General features: G+C 44.4%; 1 protein-coding gene across 2 annotated transcripts in view; it reads left to right on the top strand.

Moving 5' to 3' along the window:
* ATG2B (autophagy related 2B) overlaps positions 1-16,653 on the top strand; it is a 70,861-nt gene extending 54,208 nt beyond the window's left edge. For both annotated transcript variants that reach the window (XM_054715748.1, XM_008154788.3), the window contains exons 35-42: positions 5,861-5,939; positions 6,479-6,686; positions 10,947-11,016; positions 11,359-11,441; positions 12,066-12,187; positions 12,428-12,582; positions 13,931-14,080; positions 15,415-16,653. In XM_054715748.1, the coding sequence (XP_054571723.1) occupies positions 5,861-5,939; positions 6,479-6,686; positions 10,947-11,016; positions 11,359-11,441; positions 12,066-12,187; positions 12,428-12,582; positions 13,931-14,080; positions 15,415-15,645 (1,098 nt within the window). In that variant the 3' untranslated portion in view covers positions 15,646-16,653. The remainder of the gene's footprint in view (positions 1-5,860; positions 5,940-6,478; positions 6,687-10,946; positions 11,017-11,358; positions 11,442-12,065; positions 12,188-12,427; positions 12,583-13,930; positions 14,081-15,414) is intronic.
* The last annotated feature ends 2,284 nt before the right edge of the window (positions 16,654-18,937 follow it).

Raw genomic sequence — 18,937 nt, 5'->3', positions numbered from 1 at the left:
GACATAGCCCTTGAACCTGCTTCTTACTCTAATTGTTATGGACACACTTCTAATTCAGATGTGCAGGTGTTTTCAGAGAGTCTTAAAGGAAGCCCTGAGATACAACTGAAAGATATAAAGGATTGTGTTTTACTCGCAGAACCTGGAAGACAGTTCCTCTGCTCTGGGTAAAATGACAAATTAGTAAATTGGCACCTAAACAGGTCACAGACAACAGAGATTGATGGAAAGACGTAAATCCACTTTCCCATATTCTAACAAGCATCCCATCAAATTATTCTAGGTTTTGCTTTCGGCCAAATTGCTGTTAAAAACATAGTTGGTGCCTCTTCTGCAGACTTTATTCAAGGTATCCTACTATATAAAAAACCAGGGTCTGTAACAACTCGACCAAAGGCTCGACCGAACACTGTAAGTCAGTCCTGCAGTCAGTGCTGGGTTGCCGTGGTGACCCAGCACTGACTGCCATCACTGAAGGCACAGTGACCCAGCACTGACTGCTGAGGAGGCTACGGATCAGGCCCAGAGAGAGGCCCGAAGAGAGAGGCAGGATCTGATCTGCAGCCTCCGTGGCAGCTGTTGATCAGCCGTTGCCTCTCTCTTTCTCTCCGGGCTTTGCCAACAGCCATGCCTCTGTTTCTCTCTGGGCCTCCTCGGGGGTTGCTGATCAGCCCTGCCTCTCTGATCAGGCCCGGAGATAGGCCTGGAGACGCTGACTGGCATAGAAACTGACCAATTAGAACCAAATCTGGGTGAACTGTGAGGAGCCAATGGCTGCCTAGGAGGTGGAGCTCTTGACGCTGACTGGCATAGAAACTGACCAGTCAGAACCAAATCTGGATGAACTGTGAGGAGCCAATGGCTGCCTAGGAGGCAGAGCGTTTTTATGCTGACTGTCGTAGAAACAGACCAATCAGAACCAAATTGGCCGGCAGAGGAGGGCAGTTGGGGGTGAGATTAGGCCTGTAGGGGAAGGCATTTGGGGGCGAGATCAGGCCGGCAAGGGAGGGCAGTTAGGGGTGATCAGGTGGGCAGATGCAGTTAGGGACAAGATCAGACCAGCAGGGGAGGGCAGTTGGGGGCGAGATCAGGTCGGCAGAGGAGGGCAGTTAGGAGTGATCAGGCAGGCAGAGGCAGTTAGGGGCGATCAGGCCGGCAGGGGAGAGCCATTAGGGGTGAGATCAGGCCGGCAGGGGAGGGCCATTGGGGTCAAGATCAGACCAGCACGGGGGGGGCAGTTGGGGTGCAACCAGGCCGGCACAGGAGAGGAGTTGGAGGCGAGATCAGGCCGGTAGGGGAGGGCCGTTGGGGGCAAGATCAGGCCGGCAGGGGAGGGCAGTTAGTGGTGATCAGGCAGGCAGAGGCAGTTGGGGGTGAAATCAGGCCAGCATGGGAGGGCAATTAGGGGTGATCAGGCAGGCAGGCAGGCAGACAGGTGAGCGGTTAGGAGAGCCAGCAGTCCCAGATTGGAGAGGGATGTCTGATTGCTGGTTTAGGCCTGATCCCAAAGGGGTCCCTGATTGGAGAGGGTGCAGGCTGGGCTGAGGGGAATCCCCCCTCCATGCACGAATTTCGTGTACTGGGTCACTAGTCTATATATATAAAAGCCTAATATGCAATGTGTCCCTTCGGGAGTTCGATGGGCCGGGAGTTTGATTGCTCGCTATGACGTGCGCTTATTACCAGGGGGCAGCATGGAATGAAGGGAGGCTCCAGCCAGCAGCCGGCAGCTGCTAGGGACCCTACCTGTGCACGAATTTTGTGTCCTGGGCCTGTAGTACAACAAAATGATGCTTTGTAGTGGTGCATTGTAGTGGTGAAGAGCATAGGGTTGGAGTCAGACCTGGGTTTAAATCTGAGCTCTCTTTTACCTGTTGTGTGGCGTTGGCTAAGCTACTTAACTTCTCCAAGCCTCATTTTCTTCATTAATAAAACTGAAGAAATAGTAATACAATAGTAATACATGTAGCTTCATATTTTAAACAAAGAGGATTAAATGAGACTAGTGCATGTGAAATGCTTTGCTTGGTGCCTGGCACAGAATGTTAAAGATCATATAACAACTGAAGAAAATAAATGGGGTTTCAAAAAGAATCTGCCTCTGAAGTAACAAACCCTCCTTTTTATTTTTTTAGTGTGTTTGTGTGTGTGTGTGTGTGTGTGTGTGTGTATGTTTATTTCAGGGAGGAAGGGAGAGGGAGAGATAGAAACATCAATGATGAGAGGAATCATTGATCAGCTGCCTCCTGCACATCCCACACTGGGGATTGAACCCATAACCTGGGCATGTGCCTGACCAGAATCAAACCCAGGACCCTTCATTCCACAGGTCAACGCTCTATCCACTTAGCCAAACCCTCCTTTTATACCTTGTATTGGGTTAAGCTCAGGTTTGAATGTAGAGTATGTGTGGGATGGTAGCATTATTTGTTCACTTAATATTGACTGAGTAATGTTGATTTTTTAATTTAAGTAACGTATTTAGGAATAAGCTTAAATAATATTTATATTGTAAACCAAATATAGACATATCTTAGAGGAAATGTGAAACATATGTTTAGCATAACTTTTCATTAATATTTATAGCTTCTGAGCTGGGTCAGACTTACCAAGGAGAACTTTAGATTTATGCTTTCTCATTATGAGAATAATATCTCTTGGTACCCATATTTTAATTTAACTTATCTATACAGTGACTAGTAGGAATATGATGAAGTATTTATGGGAAATTTCATCTATGGAAATCACATGTGAGCACGGATTTGAGCAAGGTACATCTTTCTGGCACGACTTCACCAGACTTAGCAAGCCCAGTTTTCTTTCTTTCTTTTTTTTTTTTTTTAAATATATTTTATTGATTTTTTACAGAGAGGAAGAGAGAGGGGTAGAGAGTTAGAAACATCGATGAGAGAGAAACATTGATCAGCTGCCTCTTGCACACCCCCTACTGGGGATGTGCCCGCAACCAAGGTACATGCCCTTGACCGGAATCGAACCTGTGACCCTTGAGTCTGCAGGCCGACGCTCTATCCACTGAGCCAAACCGGTTTCGGCGCCCAGTTTTCTTTAATAGACTTTTCTCTTTAATATTGAGCTTAATTTCTTCTTTAGAACTGTAATGCATTATGATTTTAAAGTGGGCAAATATTAATCTTAGAGAAGACAGTCAGGGAAATAAATGCTATAACTAAACTGAGTAGGAATGGGGAATAATTCCCCAAGCTCTGAAGCCTGGGAAACAGAGCCATGCTACAAATATGTAAGCCTCAGGGGGTATGTTATTGATTAAAAAAAGCCTTCCTAGTTTGCAGCTTCTAAGATTGATACACTGTATTTTGAGATAGCAAATGATCGTCGGAATAGAAAACCAAATCTTTGTGTTCTTCATGTTTCCTTTTGAAAACAAATCAGTTGATGAATGATAATGCTTTGAGTAATATTTTTCTTACCAAGCATATCTCTTTTATTTATCTTCGCTGACTCATAGATAGTAAGTATGAAAGCAACACATTGTTTTCTCCTGTTTTTAAAAAGGTGCTTTGCTGCCCTAGCCGGTTTGGCTCAGTGGATAGAGTGTTGGTCTGTGGACTAAAGGGTCCCAGGTTCAATTCTGGTCAAGGGCACATGCCCAGGTTGTGGGCTTGATCCCCAGTAGGGGGCGTGCTGGAGGCAACTGATCAATGATTCTCTCTCATCATTGATGTTTCTATCTCTCTCTCCCTCTCCTTTCCTCTCTGAAATCAATAAAAATATATTTAAAAAATAAAAATAAAAAGCTGCATTGCTGATGGAGTTCAATGCAATTGCCTCCAAAGCTCAGTGGTCCCATGGGGTAGGCAGGAAATTAGGCAGATGGGGTGATCTCCATCTAGGGGGGTAAATAGATGATGAAGGTTATAGAAGTAGGCAGTTTGACGTCCAAAATATGAAGGGGCCAGATTTCCTGACTCTTAGTCTAGTATTCATTTTAGTATTGTACCGCCTGGAAATCTGCTAATTAATTCCAAGTCATTTGCTGAATGTAGCCTCGTCCCAGGTTCTGTACTAGGATGCCGGGAGTACAAAGATGAACAAACATCTTATTCCCAAAGGTCTCTGTGTGGTATGGCGAGACCAACATAAACTATGACTTGGCACCTGTGGGGACTACAGGTGATAAAGGTCGGCTTAGGATGAGGTGCCCCACCAGCAGAGGGCTCCAAGGCCAGGTTGCTAGTTTTTTTTTTAAATTTTAATTCTCATCCGAGAATATGTCTTTATTGATCTTTAGAAAGAAAGGAAGAGAGAAAGCAAGAGAGAGAAATATCGATATGAGAGAGAGAAACAGCAATCGGTTGCCTCCTGTACATGCCCCAACCGGAGATCGAACCCACAACCTAGGTATGTGCCCTGATTGGGAGTCGAACCCACAACCCTTTTGGTGCACGGGATAACACTCTAATCAACTGAGCCACCTGGCCTGGGCCTGTGTTGCTAGTTATAAAATTGGGTGGTTTGACTTACGAATTTTAGAGAGGTTAGCATAAATAACTAAAAAAAATTCTGAGGACATTTTAAAAGACTCGATTAGTATCCCTTTGTCTGGTATTTTGTGCATTTGTAGTAAAAATGGGTAAATCACTGTCTCTTAGTCTTTATTTTTTTAAAGAGCACATTTATTAATTTTCTCTGCTTTTTGAAGGCAGTCATATTTTAAAAATTATAGCATTAAAATATCCCCACCTAGTGGCCTAGGAATAAATTTCATATACTATTAACAGTTTAATACTTGAGATATAGAGATATACACATATATAGTAATATGTAAGTATATGTCCTGTAAATAATGTATAAAATATGTAAGTGTAATGCATAATCTAATGAACAATGCATGAACCCACTACCCTACTGCAGAACCAGAGTGTTGCTATTTCCAGTTCTGTTGAACCAGCTGCTTGTTCTTCAGTCCCATCTGCCATGTTACCTGGAAAAATATCTTCCTAACTTTGGTTATTTAGACTTCTTACAAGTGTGATCTGTAGTCAGTCAGATTCTTTGGAATTGCCAGTCTAATTTTTTGTGTGCTACCAAATATTGTAACCCTGTAATTTACCTTCATACTTAATTTTGGTACCACATTAAAACTTTATGTTAATTTTGAATTTTTTAAGTGGAAGGGAAGGATAAAGGAAAACAGCTGAGATATTTAATTTTAATCTTCAATATGGATTTGTCAGTTTGAATGAGGTAGGCAAAATGAAGCTGCTGATAATGGGCAAATATGGCTTGCCTAGACAGCATCAAGTTAGACTCATACATTGTAGTTTGTAATTTTATAATTTCAGAAGAGACCAAACTGAATGGGTGATTTTATTTCATTTTAATTTTGAATATCATGCCCAATGAAGAAAATGTATTAACCAATATAACATAGTGGTAAAAGTAGAAATAAGACAATGAGAATTTTTAAGGTATGCGTAAGTATCCAGGACAGGCTGCTGCTGGTATTATTGATAGTAATATTACCACCACCAATGTAGAGTGAGAACTGATGCGGAATGAGAGGATGCTGTATTTCTAAGAAAAAGAAAATGTACTTTGATTTAGAAGTCATTATGTCAATTTAACTTCTGTGTCTTAATTTTCACATCTACAACTATTTTCTAATAGAGTTGTGAGAACTAACAAGGAAGTGTGTGGGAATGTGTGAGAGAGAGAGAGAGAGAATGAGAATAGGAACATATAGTAAGGACTCAGTAATTAGAGCTGTATATGAATAATTAGTTAAAGTATGGGATTTTAAGATCCTTTGTTTCAAAGATTTAGAAATAGATGTAGCTTTTCCACTCCTTTTACTTATAACTACACCTCTCAATTTTAGGATGCCTTGTTCTTCCTGAAGGATTTCTTCACAAGTCTTTCTGCAGAAGTAGAGCTTCTAATGGCTCCAGATCCAGAAGGTACTAGACGTGTAGTTGAAAAGTCTCTAACAAGTACTTGGATTGACTGTTAAGAGGCCTTTTTGAGAATGTACTTATATAGTCTTCATTTTCATTTATATAAATGAGTTGTGTTTATTTTTTATTAAATTATGCAAATGTAGTTTATGTAAAAGTAGTTTAAAAGGTGAAAGTCATTTTTCTCTGTAGCAGTTAATTGTGTTCATTAACCCTACCAGACTGCTGTACCGATTTTTCGGTAATTTCCGAATCTCTGGTGACTCCTAATTTTCGGTACTTTGCCTAGATCTATTTTCTACAATGTCTCCAAGTTCCATCTTATTCTAACCACTTGTTTGCATGTAACTAACATTTTTCTATATCATGTTGATTTTTTCTCTTTAATGCTCAGGAGCCCAGGTATAGGGGACAGTTAGGTTCAGGGCCTCAGGTCTGGTAGGTTTAAATGAAATGTAGCAAAACAAGTTAAAGCCAGATTGATGTACCGTTGCTCCACGGAAGCATACCCAATGTTCCCAATGTGCGCATTACACTTTCAGTGAAGAAGTCTCCCGGCGCTGACGTCACCTGCAGTGTGCCAAGGCGCCTAAGTACCTCCAAGGAGCCAAGTCTCGTGCTTTCTTTCTCTGGGCCAAAGCAACCTTCCCCAAACGACAGTGCCAACTCAGCGGAAGTGGCGAACGGGGAGGAAGAGAAGGACTTCGTGGCTGAAGAAGCGTCATTTAGTGACCAGCCTGTGTTTTTTAGGTAAGTCGTTTAATTTTGATAACAAAGTTCTTCTAGAGTTGTGAAGATGGTTCTTTAATACGCTTGTGTAGGGTAGTCATGAGGTTGAATCAGCTTCTCTCCTCACTGCCAAATCATCAGCTGTGTATTTATTTATTGTGTATTTATTTATCTCTGTCCCACCAACCTCCATCTCCCATTTTACATGTGGTAACCCTGGCTCAGGAGTCATCTCTCTGTTGGTTCTGTAGCAGGAGTTTCCTTTTCCTCCTAGCTTCTTCCTCGTTTCCTCCTGTCCCTCTTTCCCGTCACCAAATGGCTTCTTCCTTCTCAAACACGGTGCTGTCCTTTTCTCTTTTCCTTTACTCACCTCGACTCCAACACTCCTCCCCTTTTCCTTATGGGAATTTTCTATCTAGTTTTCTCTGTCTGCCCTCCCCCATCACTGTTGTGTCTTTTCCTGTCCTGCCCTTCCTGGCTAAGTTGGCACTACCAGGAAGCCCAGGTCCCTGTGCTGCTGCTGTCTGCTCGGACTACTGCCCTGCTGTACATATGGAGTGTGTCCCTCCTTTCCAGACCCATTCATTTCCCCATCTTCCTTCCTTCCTGACCCTTGATGGTAGGGAGGAGCCTGGCTCTGTAGGAAGGAAGAAGGGTGAAGATCCAACCCACCTGTGTTGTGAGGCACAGTGAGCTTCCTTCCCTGGTTCTCTGTGCTCCTCTCCCATGGCTTCAGTGGCCCCCAAACTCTGTCTTTCTCTCTGAGTTCTGAGATTAAACTTCATGTTCTAAATATTATGTATACTGCTGAAAGATTAAAAAAAAATGGAATATGGGAATTGGGAAGATCCAGGAATAGATCTCTGTTGATTCCAAACCTTTCCACCACAAAACAATGACTTCACTTGTTATTTTCCCACGTTGATCTTTTAAAAAACCTTTTCTACTAAAATTTGTGTATTCTAAGTAATAAATTGAATTCTCATTTTATGTGAATCACATGTAAACTATCTGTTTTTGTGAATACTGGATAATGGATATAAAAGAAATTGAATTGTTAAAATTCTGGACTGAAAGCAATTTGACACTTTTTAGCTTGTATAGTGCCGGGCTGATGAACAAATATGTAATTACTACTGAAAAAGATTTTTTACCATATACTCTTCATTTTAGTTATATATATTTTGCCTTAACAACTTTGAGATTTTAAAGCCAATTATTACCCAAGGCATTTTTCTTGTCAAATTCTGTAACAGAGATAACTTACTGGCTTTCAGTGGCTTTAATGTTGAAGTATTATTTTATTATTATTATTTTTTTATAAAAACAGAAGCGCCCCCAGGACCTGGGAGGCAACCTGGGAATGTGGTCTATTATTATTCAAGAACTACCCATTATTATGGAAACACTAATTTTGTCGCCCAAACCCAGCCTGTATATTTTCCTTGTGTCATTGTCACCATCTCCCAAAGAAAAACATTCTGGGGCCTATTCTATAGCATCCATGAAGAGATGGGGCTTAGGCCAAGAGGCCACCCGAAATCAGATGGAGCGCACCTTCTCTTAAGCTAGCCTTTTTCTCTTCATGGGTATAGAAGTCCCATAGAAGTCTCCAAACTGTGATAAATGGCTTGGTTTATTCAAATTTCAAATGAGGGACTGGGAAACAAAAACATGACAAAAATGAGACTTAAGAACACTCCCGAGAGCAGGCGTCCATTTTATAGGATCACCAAGAGACCTAGTAATTAATTCCCGGGGCTTTTTTTAGTTACCTCCCTTTGTCTAGGATTTTTCCTAGGACCTGTGTTATTGGCCACGTGTACTGCTCATATTCTTTCTCCCCTCCCCCACATTCTGTTTGTTCTGGGGAAATTTAGTAATGGCCTGGCCATCTACTGTTTCTTTTCTATTAAAATAAATTGAAGGCATGCTTAATAGACTAACAATAAACAAATTAAACCAAACAACAAAGACAGATAAAACAACAATTAACAGACACTCCTATATACAATATTTACAAGAGCGCATAACACATAGACAAGACTTAATAAATCAGAGTTCTTTTCATGGATCTTTCAGATGTTTTACATTGCCTGGGACTTAAAGCCAGAATGCAGTCTAGATCTCAGCCTGTTATTCTCAGATCTTATTGTATTCTGCTCTCCATAGCACTGACTGGCGTCTGAAGTTGTTTTAGCTAAAATCTGCCAGTCCCAAGGCGTCATATGGTAATTTTCAGACAAAACATTAAAGAGTCCTTTTGTAAAAGAACTGCTAGCCTCATTTTCTCTAGTTGATGAGCCTTCCCACACTAGAGGTGGAGGATCCAGGGCCTTAGGTGTTACAGACTTTTGATCCTCAATACGAAGTGGGCATAATGCAGTTCGAACAAGAGCCCACATAGTTAAAGATGACAAGGGCATTCATTTTCCTTGAGCCTGATTTAAGAGAGTACTTTTTGACACCTTAATTCCTTTATCCTTGAGCGTGCAAGCTAAAAATTTACTGTGATGTTTTTGCCTTTTACTCGAATTCTTCCCCATTATAACCTGGCTGATTAAAAACATCCCCATCCACTTATGGTCTCGACTCTGAAGCTGGCACAAGCTTTGTGCGCAGTGAACTTCCCACCTTTCTGGTGAATTTCCACTTTTCCTTTTTCACTTAGTTTTTCGCTTAGGCGAATCTTCTCCTCCAGGCTCTGTTCATGGCACCAGATGCCGCGACCTTCGTGGCGGGGTTCAGGATCTGAAGGAGGGGCCGATGCACAAATGAAAGTACTATACAAGAAATATGAATTTAGAGCCTCTTTCTTGAAAAGACACGCTGAAACCTGGGCTTATCTGCTTTTTATTCAGTTTTAGATACACATCTTGCTCTCAGTAAAGCACAGCAAACAGACAGACCGTCTCTAAGGTCAGTAAAGATTAGTAAAGTCCAGTAAACATTTACTTGGAGGCTATCAGGTTAGGAAATTGCTTCGAGCCACCACTATCTCAGCACGAACAGTCAGTGCTTAGCGTCAGCCCTGGTAACGCTCAAGGTCCATCAGCCTTCCTCGTTCCTTGGTGCACTCTCATGATGGTATTGGAAAGCTGTGGCTTCCCGCAGTATAGTAAGTAGCCTTACTTACCCAGTAAATGTTTGTTTTTTCATTAGACTGTGTCAGATAGCTTATAGATTTCTATTTCTACTCTCAAAAGCTCCTAGAGGGTCCAGGGCCCTGGGATGGGAATTAGTGGTAGAGTCCAGTTACTCACTGTGGAAAAGAGGAAGCTAATACCCAGGGAGGTGAGTTGACTTGCTCAAACCACACAGTTAGTGGCTGAGGCAGGACTGGAATACAGGTCTTAATCCCGAACTCAGTGCTTTTTCCAAGTGATGGCCTAATAAGTTCTCCCCAATATTTGCTCAACATTTACTTACTCAACAAATACTTGTTGAACATTTGCTATATATATATACCACATTTTATTCTTGGCACAGTGAACAAAGTAGAGAAAAATCCCTTTTTAAACGAACTTAAAAATAACCAAAGGATACTATTTTGTGCCATGGAGAAAAAAACATAAGAAAGGAAGCGGCAGGTGTTGAGGGGCTGTTGCCCAGAGAATCAAATGGAGATAGTGTTCAGAAGATGGAAGATGACCTTCTTGCGGTGATGATGTGAATACAGCATTTTCATTTTACTGAGGTTACGTGGTCTCTGTGGGATGGCTTAGGCTATGATCACCAACATTGATTCTGTAGAACACATGTGTTTCCGGTTTCCGTTTGCAGTTCAGCCTTTGGGAGCTCCTGTGTGTGATGTGTGCCATCAGTGTGTAATTCCATCCTCAAAGAATTCCCAATATTTGTGTTCCGATATCCTGCTTACAAGCATTCATCTCAGGAATGCTCACTAAAATTCACCAGTGCAGGTGGCATTTTAAAAATTTATTCACAAAGACATTTAGACCGAAAGAGGTAAAGTGACTTGCCTGTAATTGCATCCTATATAACTGAGAAATATCTGCCTGAATAAATTTTTTAAGTTGAACATTATTAAGTAAACTAGGAAAAGTTTTTTGAGAGAAATTTTAAATATAATAAATAAAATTTATAAGATTATTAACATTTGGGTTAGTTATATTATCTTTAGAAAATATAATGCTAAGTCATTCTCTTTTATTCATTTTGTGGTTTTGTTTTTATTCTCCAGTTTAACTAATTAGTTTATAGCTAATTTCAACTATTAGTAATTTGAATATAAATATCCCTTCCTTTCTTTATCTTCAGGGAATTCAGATTCACATCAGAAGTTCCTATTCGGCTTGATTATCATGGCAAACACGTATCAATGGATCAGGTTTGGAAATTTTATATAAATATACTCTCCACAAAATTATCTCATTGGTTTTTCTAATGGACTCAATTAAAAAAATTTTTTTGTCATAGTTTTATATATGAAAGTGCAAGATTTTAAAGTGTAATTGTTTTTAAAGTAAATTGAATACCATTTGCTTAAGACCCCATGAGTAAAATTTGATATAAATTGGGTCCTACCTATTATAAAATATGTGTTGTTTTGCTGTAAATATTTTGTTTTAGCTTCCTTAGTGAATATTGCTTTGACTTTCCCAGACAATAACTATTTTAAATGACGAGTCTCTCAATTTACAGACTAATGTGGCCTTTATTTTTTTTTAAGGGTACACTAGCTGGGATCTTGATTGGTCTGGCCCAGTTGAACTGCTCTGAACTGAAGCTGAAGAGGCTCTTCTATCGGCACGGGTGAGCCATTCATTAGGGAGGCCTTACGCTGTGGTCACTGAAGTTAGTACAGCAAATATAAGCAGGGTTTTCTGAGCAAGCACGCGCATCTTAGTCATGGACAGCACTGTTTGCAGACCATTGGGACTTAGTTTCAGAGGATCCTTACTGACTAGGGCTAGGTTTGATTCAGAGAAAGTAGAAGTAATTGGAACAGAGTAGTATTTTTCAAATATCGTGATGATATTTGTAATAATTTCCCAAAGTTGTAAATCAGCTTATTTAGTGAAAACGGGAAGTTCACTAAGTAGCTAAGAACTGTGTGGCAATTTGTAGACATTGAGTTAATCCTATGCCAGAGCTTTAGATGTTCAAGAAATAAGAGCAGTGTTAAAACAACTTATACATACTGCTTAAGCCTTATAGAAATTATTAACATCAAACTGGGATGCACACACACACACACATATGTATGTATGTACATTTATTTATATTTACATGTATGTATATATTCAGATTGAACATCTATAATATTTTATCCTTAAGCTGTAGTCAGTTTTCTCTTGTCTTAAGTAAAAAATTCCCCAAACATACCTAAAGCTATACATCTTTCTCCTTCCTGTATACTAACAGTCATTTGCTTAGTTTGCTAGGTGTTGACAAATTATTCTCCTATGCAATCACTGAATGGCTTACTGACATTAAGAAGAACCAGCTACCAGGAATCCTGGGAGGTGTTGGGCCTATGCACTCACTAGTGCAATTAGGTGAGTTTTCTTTTTTAATCAGAATGTAAGTTATTTTACCTCATCAGTGGTTCTTCACCCCTTTTGGGTTATGGATGCCTTTAGAGTCTGTGTGAGGACCATCTTTCTAGAAAACCTACATTGGCAGTCATACACACAAACTTTGCTTCCCATTTCAGGGGTTAAAAGCCCCAGGTTGGAATGGAGCCGAGACCTGAGCTCCAGCACCGCTGTTGACCTCTCTGTATTGACTTGTTCTAGTGCAAGGCCTGAAGGACTTGGTCTGGTTGCCAATAGAGCAGTACCGGAAGGATGGCCGCATCGTCAGAGGGTTTCAGAGGGGCGCTGCCTCCTTTGGCACCTCGACAGCCATGGCTGCCCTGGAACTCACCAACAGGATGGTTCAAACCATACAGGTACCTTTCTGTAGGCTGCCTGAACCTATGCAGAGAGGACGAGCTGTTGCAGAATCGTTCAGCCATTTTGTTTTATAATGATATTGTGAAAATGTTGAGGAAAGCTATTTTATTCATACTCTCATGCTTTTTTTATTGGTTATCCACTGTCAAGTAATCCTCCTATATGATAAAAGCCTAATATGCTAAGTGTCTGGTTGTCCAGTCAGCCGTTTAACCAATCAAAGCGTAATATGCTAATGATACGCTAAGGCTGCTCAGCTGCTCGCTATAACGTGCACTGACCACCAGGGGGCAGACAGTCGACCGGTCGACCAGTCACTATGATGTGCACGGACCATCAGGGGGCAGACACTTTGGTAGGTTAGCATGCTGCTGGGGTCTGGCCGATCGGGACTGAGTGAAACGGGCCGGACACGCCCTCGAACCCTCCCGCGGTCCCTCCCCAGCTGGCCAACCTCCCACGTCCCTCCCTGGCCTTGATCATGCACCAGTGGAGTCCCTCGGCCTGGCCTGTGCCCTCTTGCATTTCGAGACCTCTCGGGGGATGTGGGAGAGCTGGTTTCGGCCCGAAGGTGGAACGACCATCGTTATGACATGCACTGACCACCAGGGGGCAGACGCTCAACGCAGGAGCTGATCCCTGGTGGTTAGTGTGCTCCCACAGGGGGAGCGCTGCTCATCCATAAGCCGGACTCACAGCTGGCGAGCACAGCCGTGGTGGCGGGAGCCTCTCTTGCCTCCACCGCAGTGCTAAGGATGTCCAGCTGATGGCTTAGGCCCGTTCCCCCTGGGACATCCTCTGAGGGCTCCTGGACTGCGAGAGGGCGCAGGCCAAGCTGAGGGACACCCCCCCGCCCCAAGTGCACGAATTTTGTGCACTGAGCCTATAGTTAATAGAATAAAGCAGTGGAATCCAGTGTCAAATTTGTTTGCCTATTTCAGGTAAATTATAACCATTAAATTACCCAAGGGTTATTTCACCACATTTATATGAAAAGATCGTAGCTAAATGTAAAGAAAGCATTGCAGATCAAACAGTAGTTGTGTTAGGTTTGTTGTACGAAGTGTTAAGCTCCCACAGTTCTGTGCATTGTCAGCTAACCTGGTGACGTGGAGAATGTCCTCAGAGGACTGAGGAGGGACTGAGGAAATCAGCTCGATCAGATGGTGCTAGTTTTGAACGTACACCTTCATGTTCTTATTGTAAAAGTAACACGTTCTTGTAAGGAGTTCACATTGGGCACCTGAGTCCCTCTGCTTCTCCTCAGTCCCTGTGGGAAGTGTACCTTGGGGCAAACCCCAGACTCTCTTCTGATTCATTTCTTACTTTGTGTGAAATGGCCAGGCAGCGGCAGAGACTGCTTACGACATGGTGTCCCCTGGTCCCCTTTCTGTTGAGCCCAAGAAGAGCAGAAGGTTTCCTCACCATCGCTCAGCCCACCAGCCAGTCGACCTGAGGGAAGGTGTGGCCAAGGCCTACAGTGTCGTGAAGGAGGTAGGTGGTCCTCGGGTGGGACGAGCCAGCACTCCTCCCGTGCTTCCTGGCTGTCACCCACAGAGCGTTCAGTGGTTGTCGTTCATCCCCAGGAGGCCCTGGGAGTGGGCTTGGGGCTGCTCCCAGCAGCGGGGGCACATGGGTGCGTCGGGTAAGGACAGGGCGTGTGGGGACTGGTGGACTCCGGGAGGAGCAGTGATCCAGTGGAGATGGACTCTCTTTCCCCGCAGACGTGAGTGACATAGACCCCAGGCACTCACCCACTGGGTCCAGTGCGTGGCTGTGCTTTGCTGCATTTGCCTCAGATCTGTTAAGAAATCCACGTTTTCCGGTGGCTTGCTCCCCCAATCCCATTTCCCTGCCGTCACTGTCCTGAAGGTGGTGCAGCCTTTTCTGTGCATGTCTCCTAGTTCTGCTGGACAAATACGTACTCATAAGCAACACATGCTGTTGTTTGTATTTTACAAGTTAGCATGAATGGTATGTGCATCGATCTGTAACATGCCTTTCAGGATCTATCCATGTTGATGTATGTACATGTAACTTGAATAGTGTTTCACTGTTTACTTATTTTGCTACTGGTGGACACTTTCCATTCTTCCCTAAAACACCGCACTTGGGGCGGGGGGGTGTCCCTCAGCTTGGCCTGCGCCCTCTCGCAGTCCAGGAGCCCTCAGGGGATGTCCCAGGGGGAACGGGCCTAAGCCATCAGCTGGACATGTAAAAGGAGTGTTCATGTAAAAGTCCCTTTGTTCACATGTGCAGGTTGTGAAGGTGGGATTGGTGATTTGTAACCTTGACATTTGCTAACCATTGCCACTGCACAGTGAGCCCTGCACAGGGACCCTGGTTCTGTGGCTGTCAGGCCATTCCCGGTGTTAGTCATTTTTGACATTCTTTTTTAATATGACACTAAGTTTGAGGTCATTTACTTACGATTCTCCTACCAGAACTTCATTAAAAATATCCCACAAATACTGGTGCGCAGAAGTGCCTAGGGCAGCCTCTCAGCGGCGGAGTAGCCCCTGTGGTCCCAAACAGTGGAAGACCACTGAGCAGGGCCCCCGAGAAATGTTTAGTGGGTAAATCAAGGCGACACCGCTGATCACCCTAAAAAAGTAAGGGAGTCGGGAGAATAAAGAGAGACAATTGCCCGTCAGACCTGTCCCTGCAGACAGTGGATTGGGCCGTTATCAGTAGACCTGTTATCCTGGGTTATCTCAAAAGCATAGTTGTTTGTCTACTTACAAACATAACGTTGAGTAATTGTATTGAAGTGTGTATTGTAGGGTGGTTTAGTAATTTACTCCCTTCTCCGCCGTCTCCCCTCTCAGGGCATCACGGACACGGCTCACACCATTTATGAGACCGCAGCTCGAGAGCACGAGAGCCGGGGGGTCACCGGGGCGGTGGGCGAAGTCCTGCGCCAGATCCCTCCGGCCGTGGTGAAGCCGCTGATCGTTGCCACAGAGGCAACATCGAACGTGCTGGGAGGCATGAGAAACCAAATTAGACCGGATGTTCGGCAAGACGAGTCCCAGAAGTGGCGCCACGGGGAAGACTGACACTGCAGACACGGTTCTTCCACGGTGATGAGGGCGGGACTAAGGGGCTGAGTGTCCCTGGGCCGTTGGAGAGGGAACTCATTTCATCTTATTGTGCTCATCTCAGGAACAAAAGCATTTCTTAGTTAAATAATTTAATATCACAAAAACATGCAACCAAAACTTCTGTCACTTCAGGGCTAGTTTGGTACTTGCCTATAGAAGTGTTTGGTGGCTGGGGTCAAAGCTCTCTAAAGCAGTTGCTGCCAAGTGAGTGGAATGCTTGCTCTTGTTACCCCGACTCTGCTGCTCCCGGTCCAGGCGCGCTGTCCTTGGGAACCTCTCGCAGGAGAGGGCTCAGCTTAGGGAGCGCTGAGGTTTAGAGAGAATCCCAGCTTCCAAACCCTCCCGGGGAGAGAGAGAGAGAGAGAGAGAGCGCGCCAGCCGCAGGCCAAGCAAGCCAACGGGGTTGTCCATGTGCTTATGAGGCATAAGTCACCCAGCCTGGGGATTGCGTGTTCACGCCCTGAGAACACATTGTTCCCACATACTCAGAAAGTCCCCCGTGGGAGCCGAGCACGGGGATGTCCAGACGTGTCCCGTTATGTTGCACTTTATCCCGTGTATGTGTATGTGTGTGTTTGGATTAATACGAGTCATGTGCTGTCTTCTTTATGTAATTTACGAAGTCATACAACATACAAAAAGAGTCAGTCTGAAAGTTTTTGGCAAAAGAAGGTAATTCTGGTATAATAATCTCCATTTATTTGAAGTGTAAATGAAAATGTGCATTCTGTGATGAGCTGGGGCCCACATAAGTGTTCATGTGTTCCGTTTTAGCAGGCAAGTGCAAGCCTGTTGGGTGTGTGGGAAGGGAGGTTGGAAGTGGCTTTTATGCTTTTCATATTAACCAAACGTCCTCTAAGTAGCCCTGCTCAGTGACTTGGAAGTACCGTTTTTACCTGGTGAACAGTGTACATTTTGATAACCTGTCAGGAATGAATAAAGTATTTTTATTTAAAGGTGAAATTGCATGCTTCCATGAATGTTTTGGTTCTCTTCGAGCACACCGGTATTCACGGGTGCAGTCCCATGACTTACCCCTTATGCTCTTGCAGCCTTTCTCAGCATCACTTTTGGTTGCTATGGGAGTGGAGGACCTGGGTGGGCACCGTCTCCATCTCGATTAACCGCCGATCACACCACCTATGTTATCCATGGCGATTAATCAGACTGAAAAACCACTTGCTCAAACCGGAAAGTACAAATCTTTCGCTTTTAAATATGTCTCCCGTAGCGACACTGATTCTTTAAGTGCGATGATTGATGTTCAGGAGGAATAATCTCCACACTATGAGCTGCAGGTGGCCCATCGGACAAGCCAGGTTTATAAGCCCATTGGGCCCCTTCACAGTGTGACGCCGGCTTGCCCCGCCCTGCCCCTGCGCCGCTGGTGGCGGGATCTGTGCCCAGAAGCCGCCTGCTGCAGGAAGAGCCCGTGTCCCGGGCCGTTTCACAGATGCTCTGCCCTGCAGATGCTTATGAGTCTGTTTTTGAGCACTTCCGCGTTGTTAGTATCCTTAATTTTTTTCTTTCCTGAAAGTGTCCCGTCAGACTTTTATGTTGCAGGGACAGAGTAGGAGGGAGTCGGGCAGGACCCTGGGGTTGCCAGGCCTGTGACTTACCAAGCGGGGACCTGGGCCAGGACATTCCAACCTCCGTGTCCCTCCGTGAACGAAGGGGTTCCTCACGACAAAGCCCATCGTTGCTCTGGTTCCTAATCTCCCGAATCCAGGCCGTTCTGGCTGTGAGTACTGACGCTGTGCGGGTGTTTTTGTGGACATGTAGCTTGTCAGTGTGACTGTGTAAAATGCTATGAAATGAAGAATACTCTTGTAAGAAAATGAAAATATTTACTCTTTGGAGTTGGCTTTAAACACCATTGTCCACCAAGAACGCTTCCCAAGTACACACTGTTTTCGGGGGGTGAGAGGCCGGCCTATGTCAGATCCTGCTGTTGGGAAATGGTGTTCCTACAGCCCCGGCCCGCTGATGGCAGGTGTATCTGCCTGCTCCCAGCTGCCGGGATGTGTAGGTGAGCGCGGTTAGCATGTGCCACTCCGACCCCCTTTTGGATGTGAATCACTGCGTTAGTTATCCTGCGTTATTATCGTATCCCTACGATGTAGCCTTGTGGCAAACACACCTTGTAGGTGTGATCCTAGGGACCCAGCTAACTACTCGGCAAACCTGACCTTGGGCAGCTGCCGACCTTGGCTGCACGGCTGTTTTTCAGTGATTGCTTGTTGGATAGGTTGCTCCCAGGGAGACGCCGAACAATGGTACGTGACACCCATTTAAAATGCGGTGGCTCCTGCCATTTCTCTTCTCGTAGGAGCTGTACCGACATACCCACCGGCAAGCGGTCGTTGCCTTGGCCCACGTTCTCTTACCCTTTGGGACAGATCTGTGGTCACCCGTGTCGAGGCTTGTTTGGGAAACTGGTGTAGGATCTTTTCTGGGGATGAGCAGTCCCTCTTCAGTGTCAGCAGGGGGTGCCGCTCCCTTCCTGAGCAGAACTTCCTTCTGGCGTACGCGCCCCCTGCCCCGACAGAGCCCAGGCAGCACACTGAGCCTGCGCAAAGTCTGACCTCTCGCACTGTGGGAAGCCTTTGGGAAAATCCTAACTGTCCCAGCCTTTTCACAAGACTGGCCTGTGGCGGCTTCCTCTTAGTCGAGGACACTGCTTACGTTCAAACTAAAAATGCTGCTTTACTTCACGATTAATGTCTTCCTGTAATTACTGGTCTGGGTGGTAACACACGCCAGTGAAAGTTGCTCCTGGCGGGTTCTCACAGCACGCTGATAATGGAATAGCTGGGACGTGAGATGATAGGAGTGTGCTTTATATCCAGATAGAGATCTTTTGTTGTGTTTTCCCCGTGGGGTAATTAAAAGTGAGTCTGACACAGAACCGCTTTAGGCGGCTCTGCCTGACGAAGCTCTCTGCTGGCAGGCAGGCAGCCCCAGCCCTAGCCCTGCCACCCAGGGCCGGGCCAGGTGAGGCGAGGGAGCCCCCGGCCTGGGCCCCATCAAAGGAGGGTGGACACGGGCGCATCAGTCATCAAGAGAAACAATAACAATGCGATGTTTTTTTAAAAAGTAAAGTTGATGTGAAAACACCCAAGCTGAACAAAACATCAACATTTAAAATATACCTTTATTGATTTCAGAGAGAAAGGGAGAGGGAGAGAGAGAAACATCGATGATGAGAGAGAATCATAGATCAGCTGCCTCCTGCACACCCCACACT

Source organism: Eptesicus fuscus, chromosome 5 (genome assembly GCF_027574615.1).
Source record: "Eptesicus fuscus isolate TK198812 chromosome 5, DD_ASM_mEF_20220401, whole genome shotgun sequence".
NCBI classification, from domain to species: Eukaryota; Metazoa; Chordata; class Mammalia; order Chiroptera; family Vespertilionidae; genus Eptesicus; species Eptesicus fuscus.
This window is presented reverse-complemented; position numbering and strand designations above follow the sequence as displayed.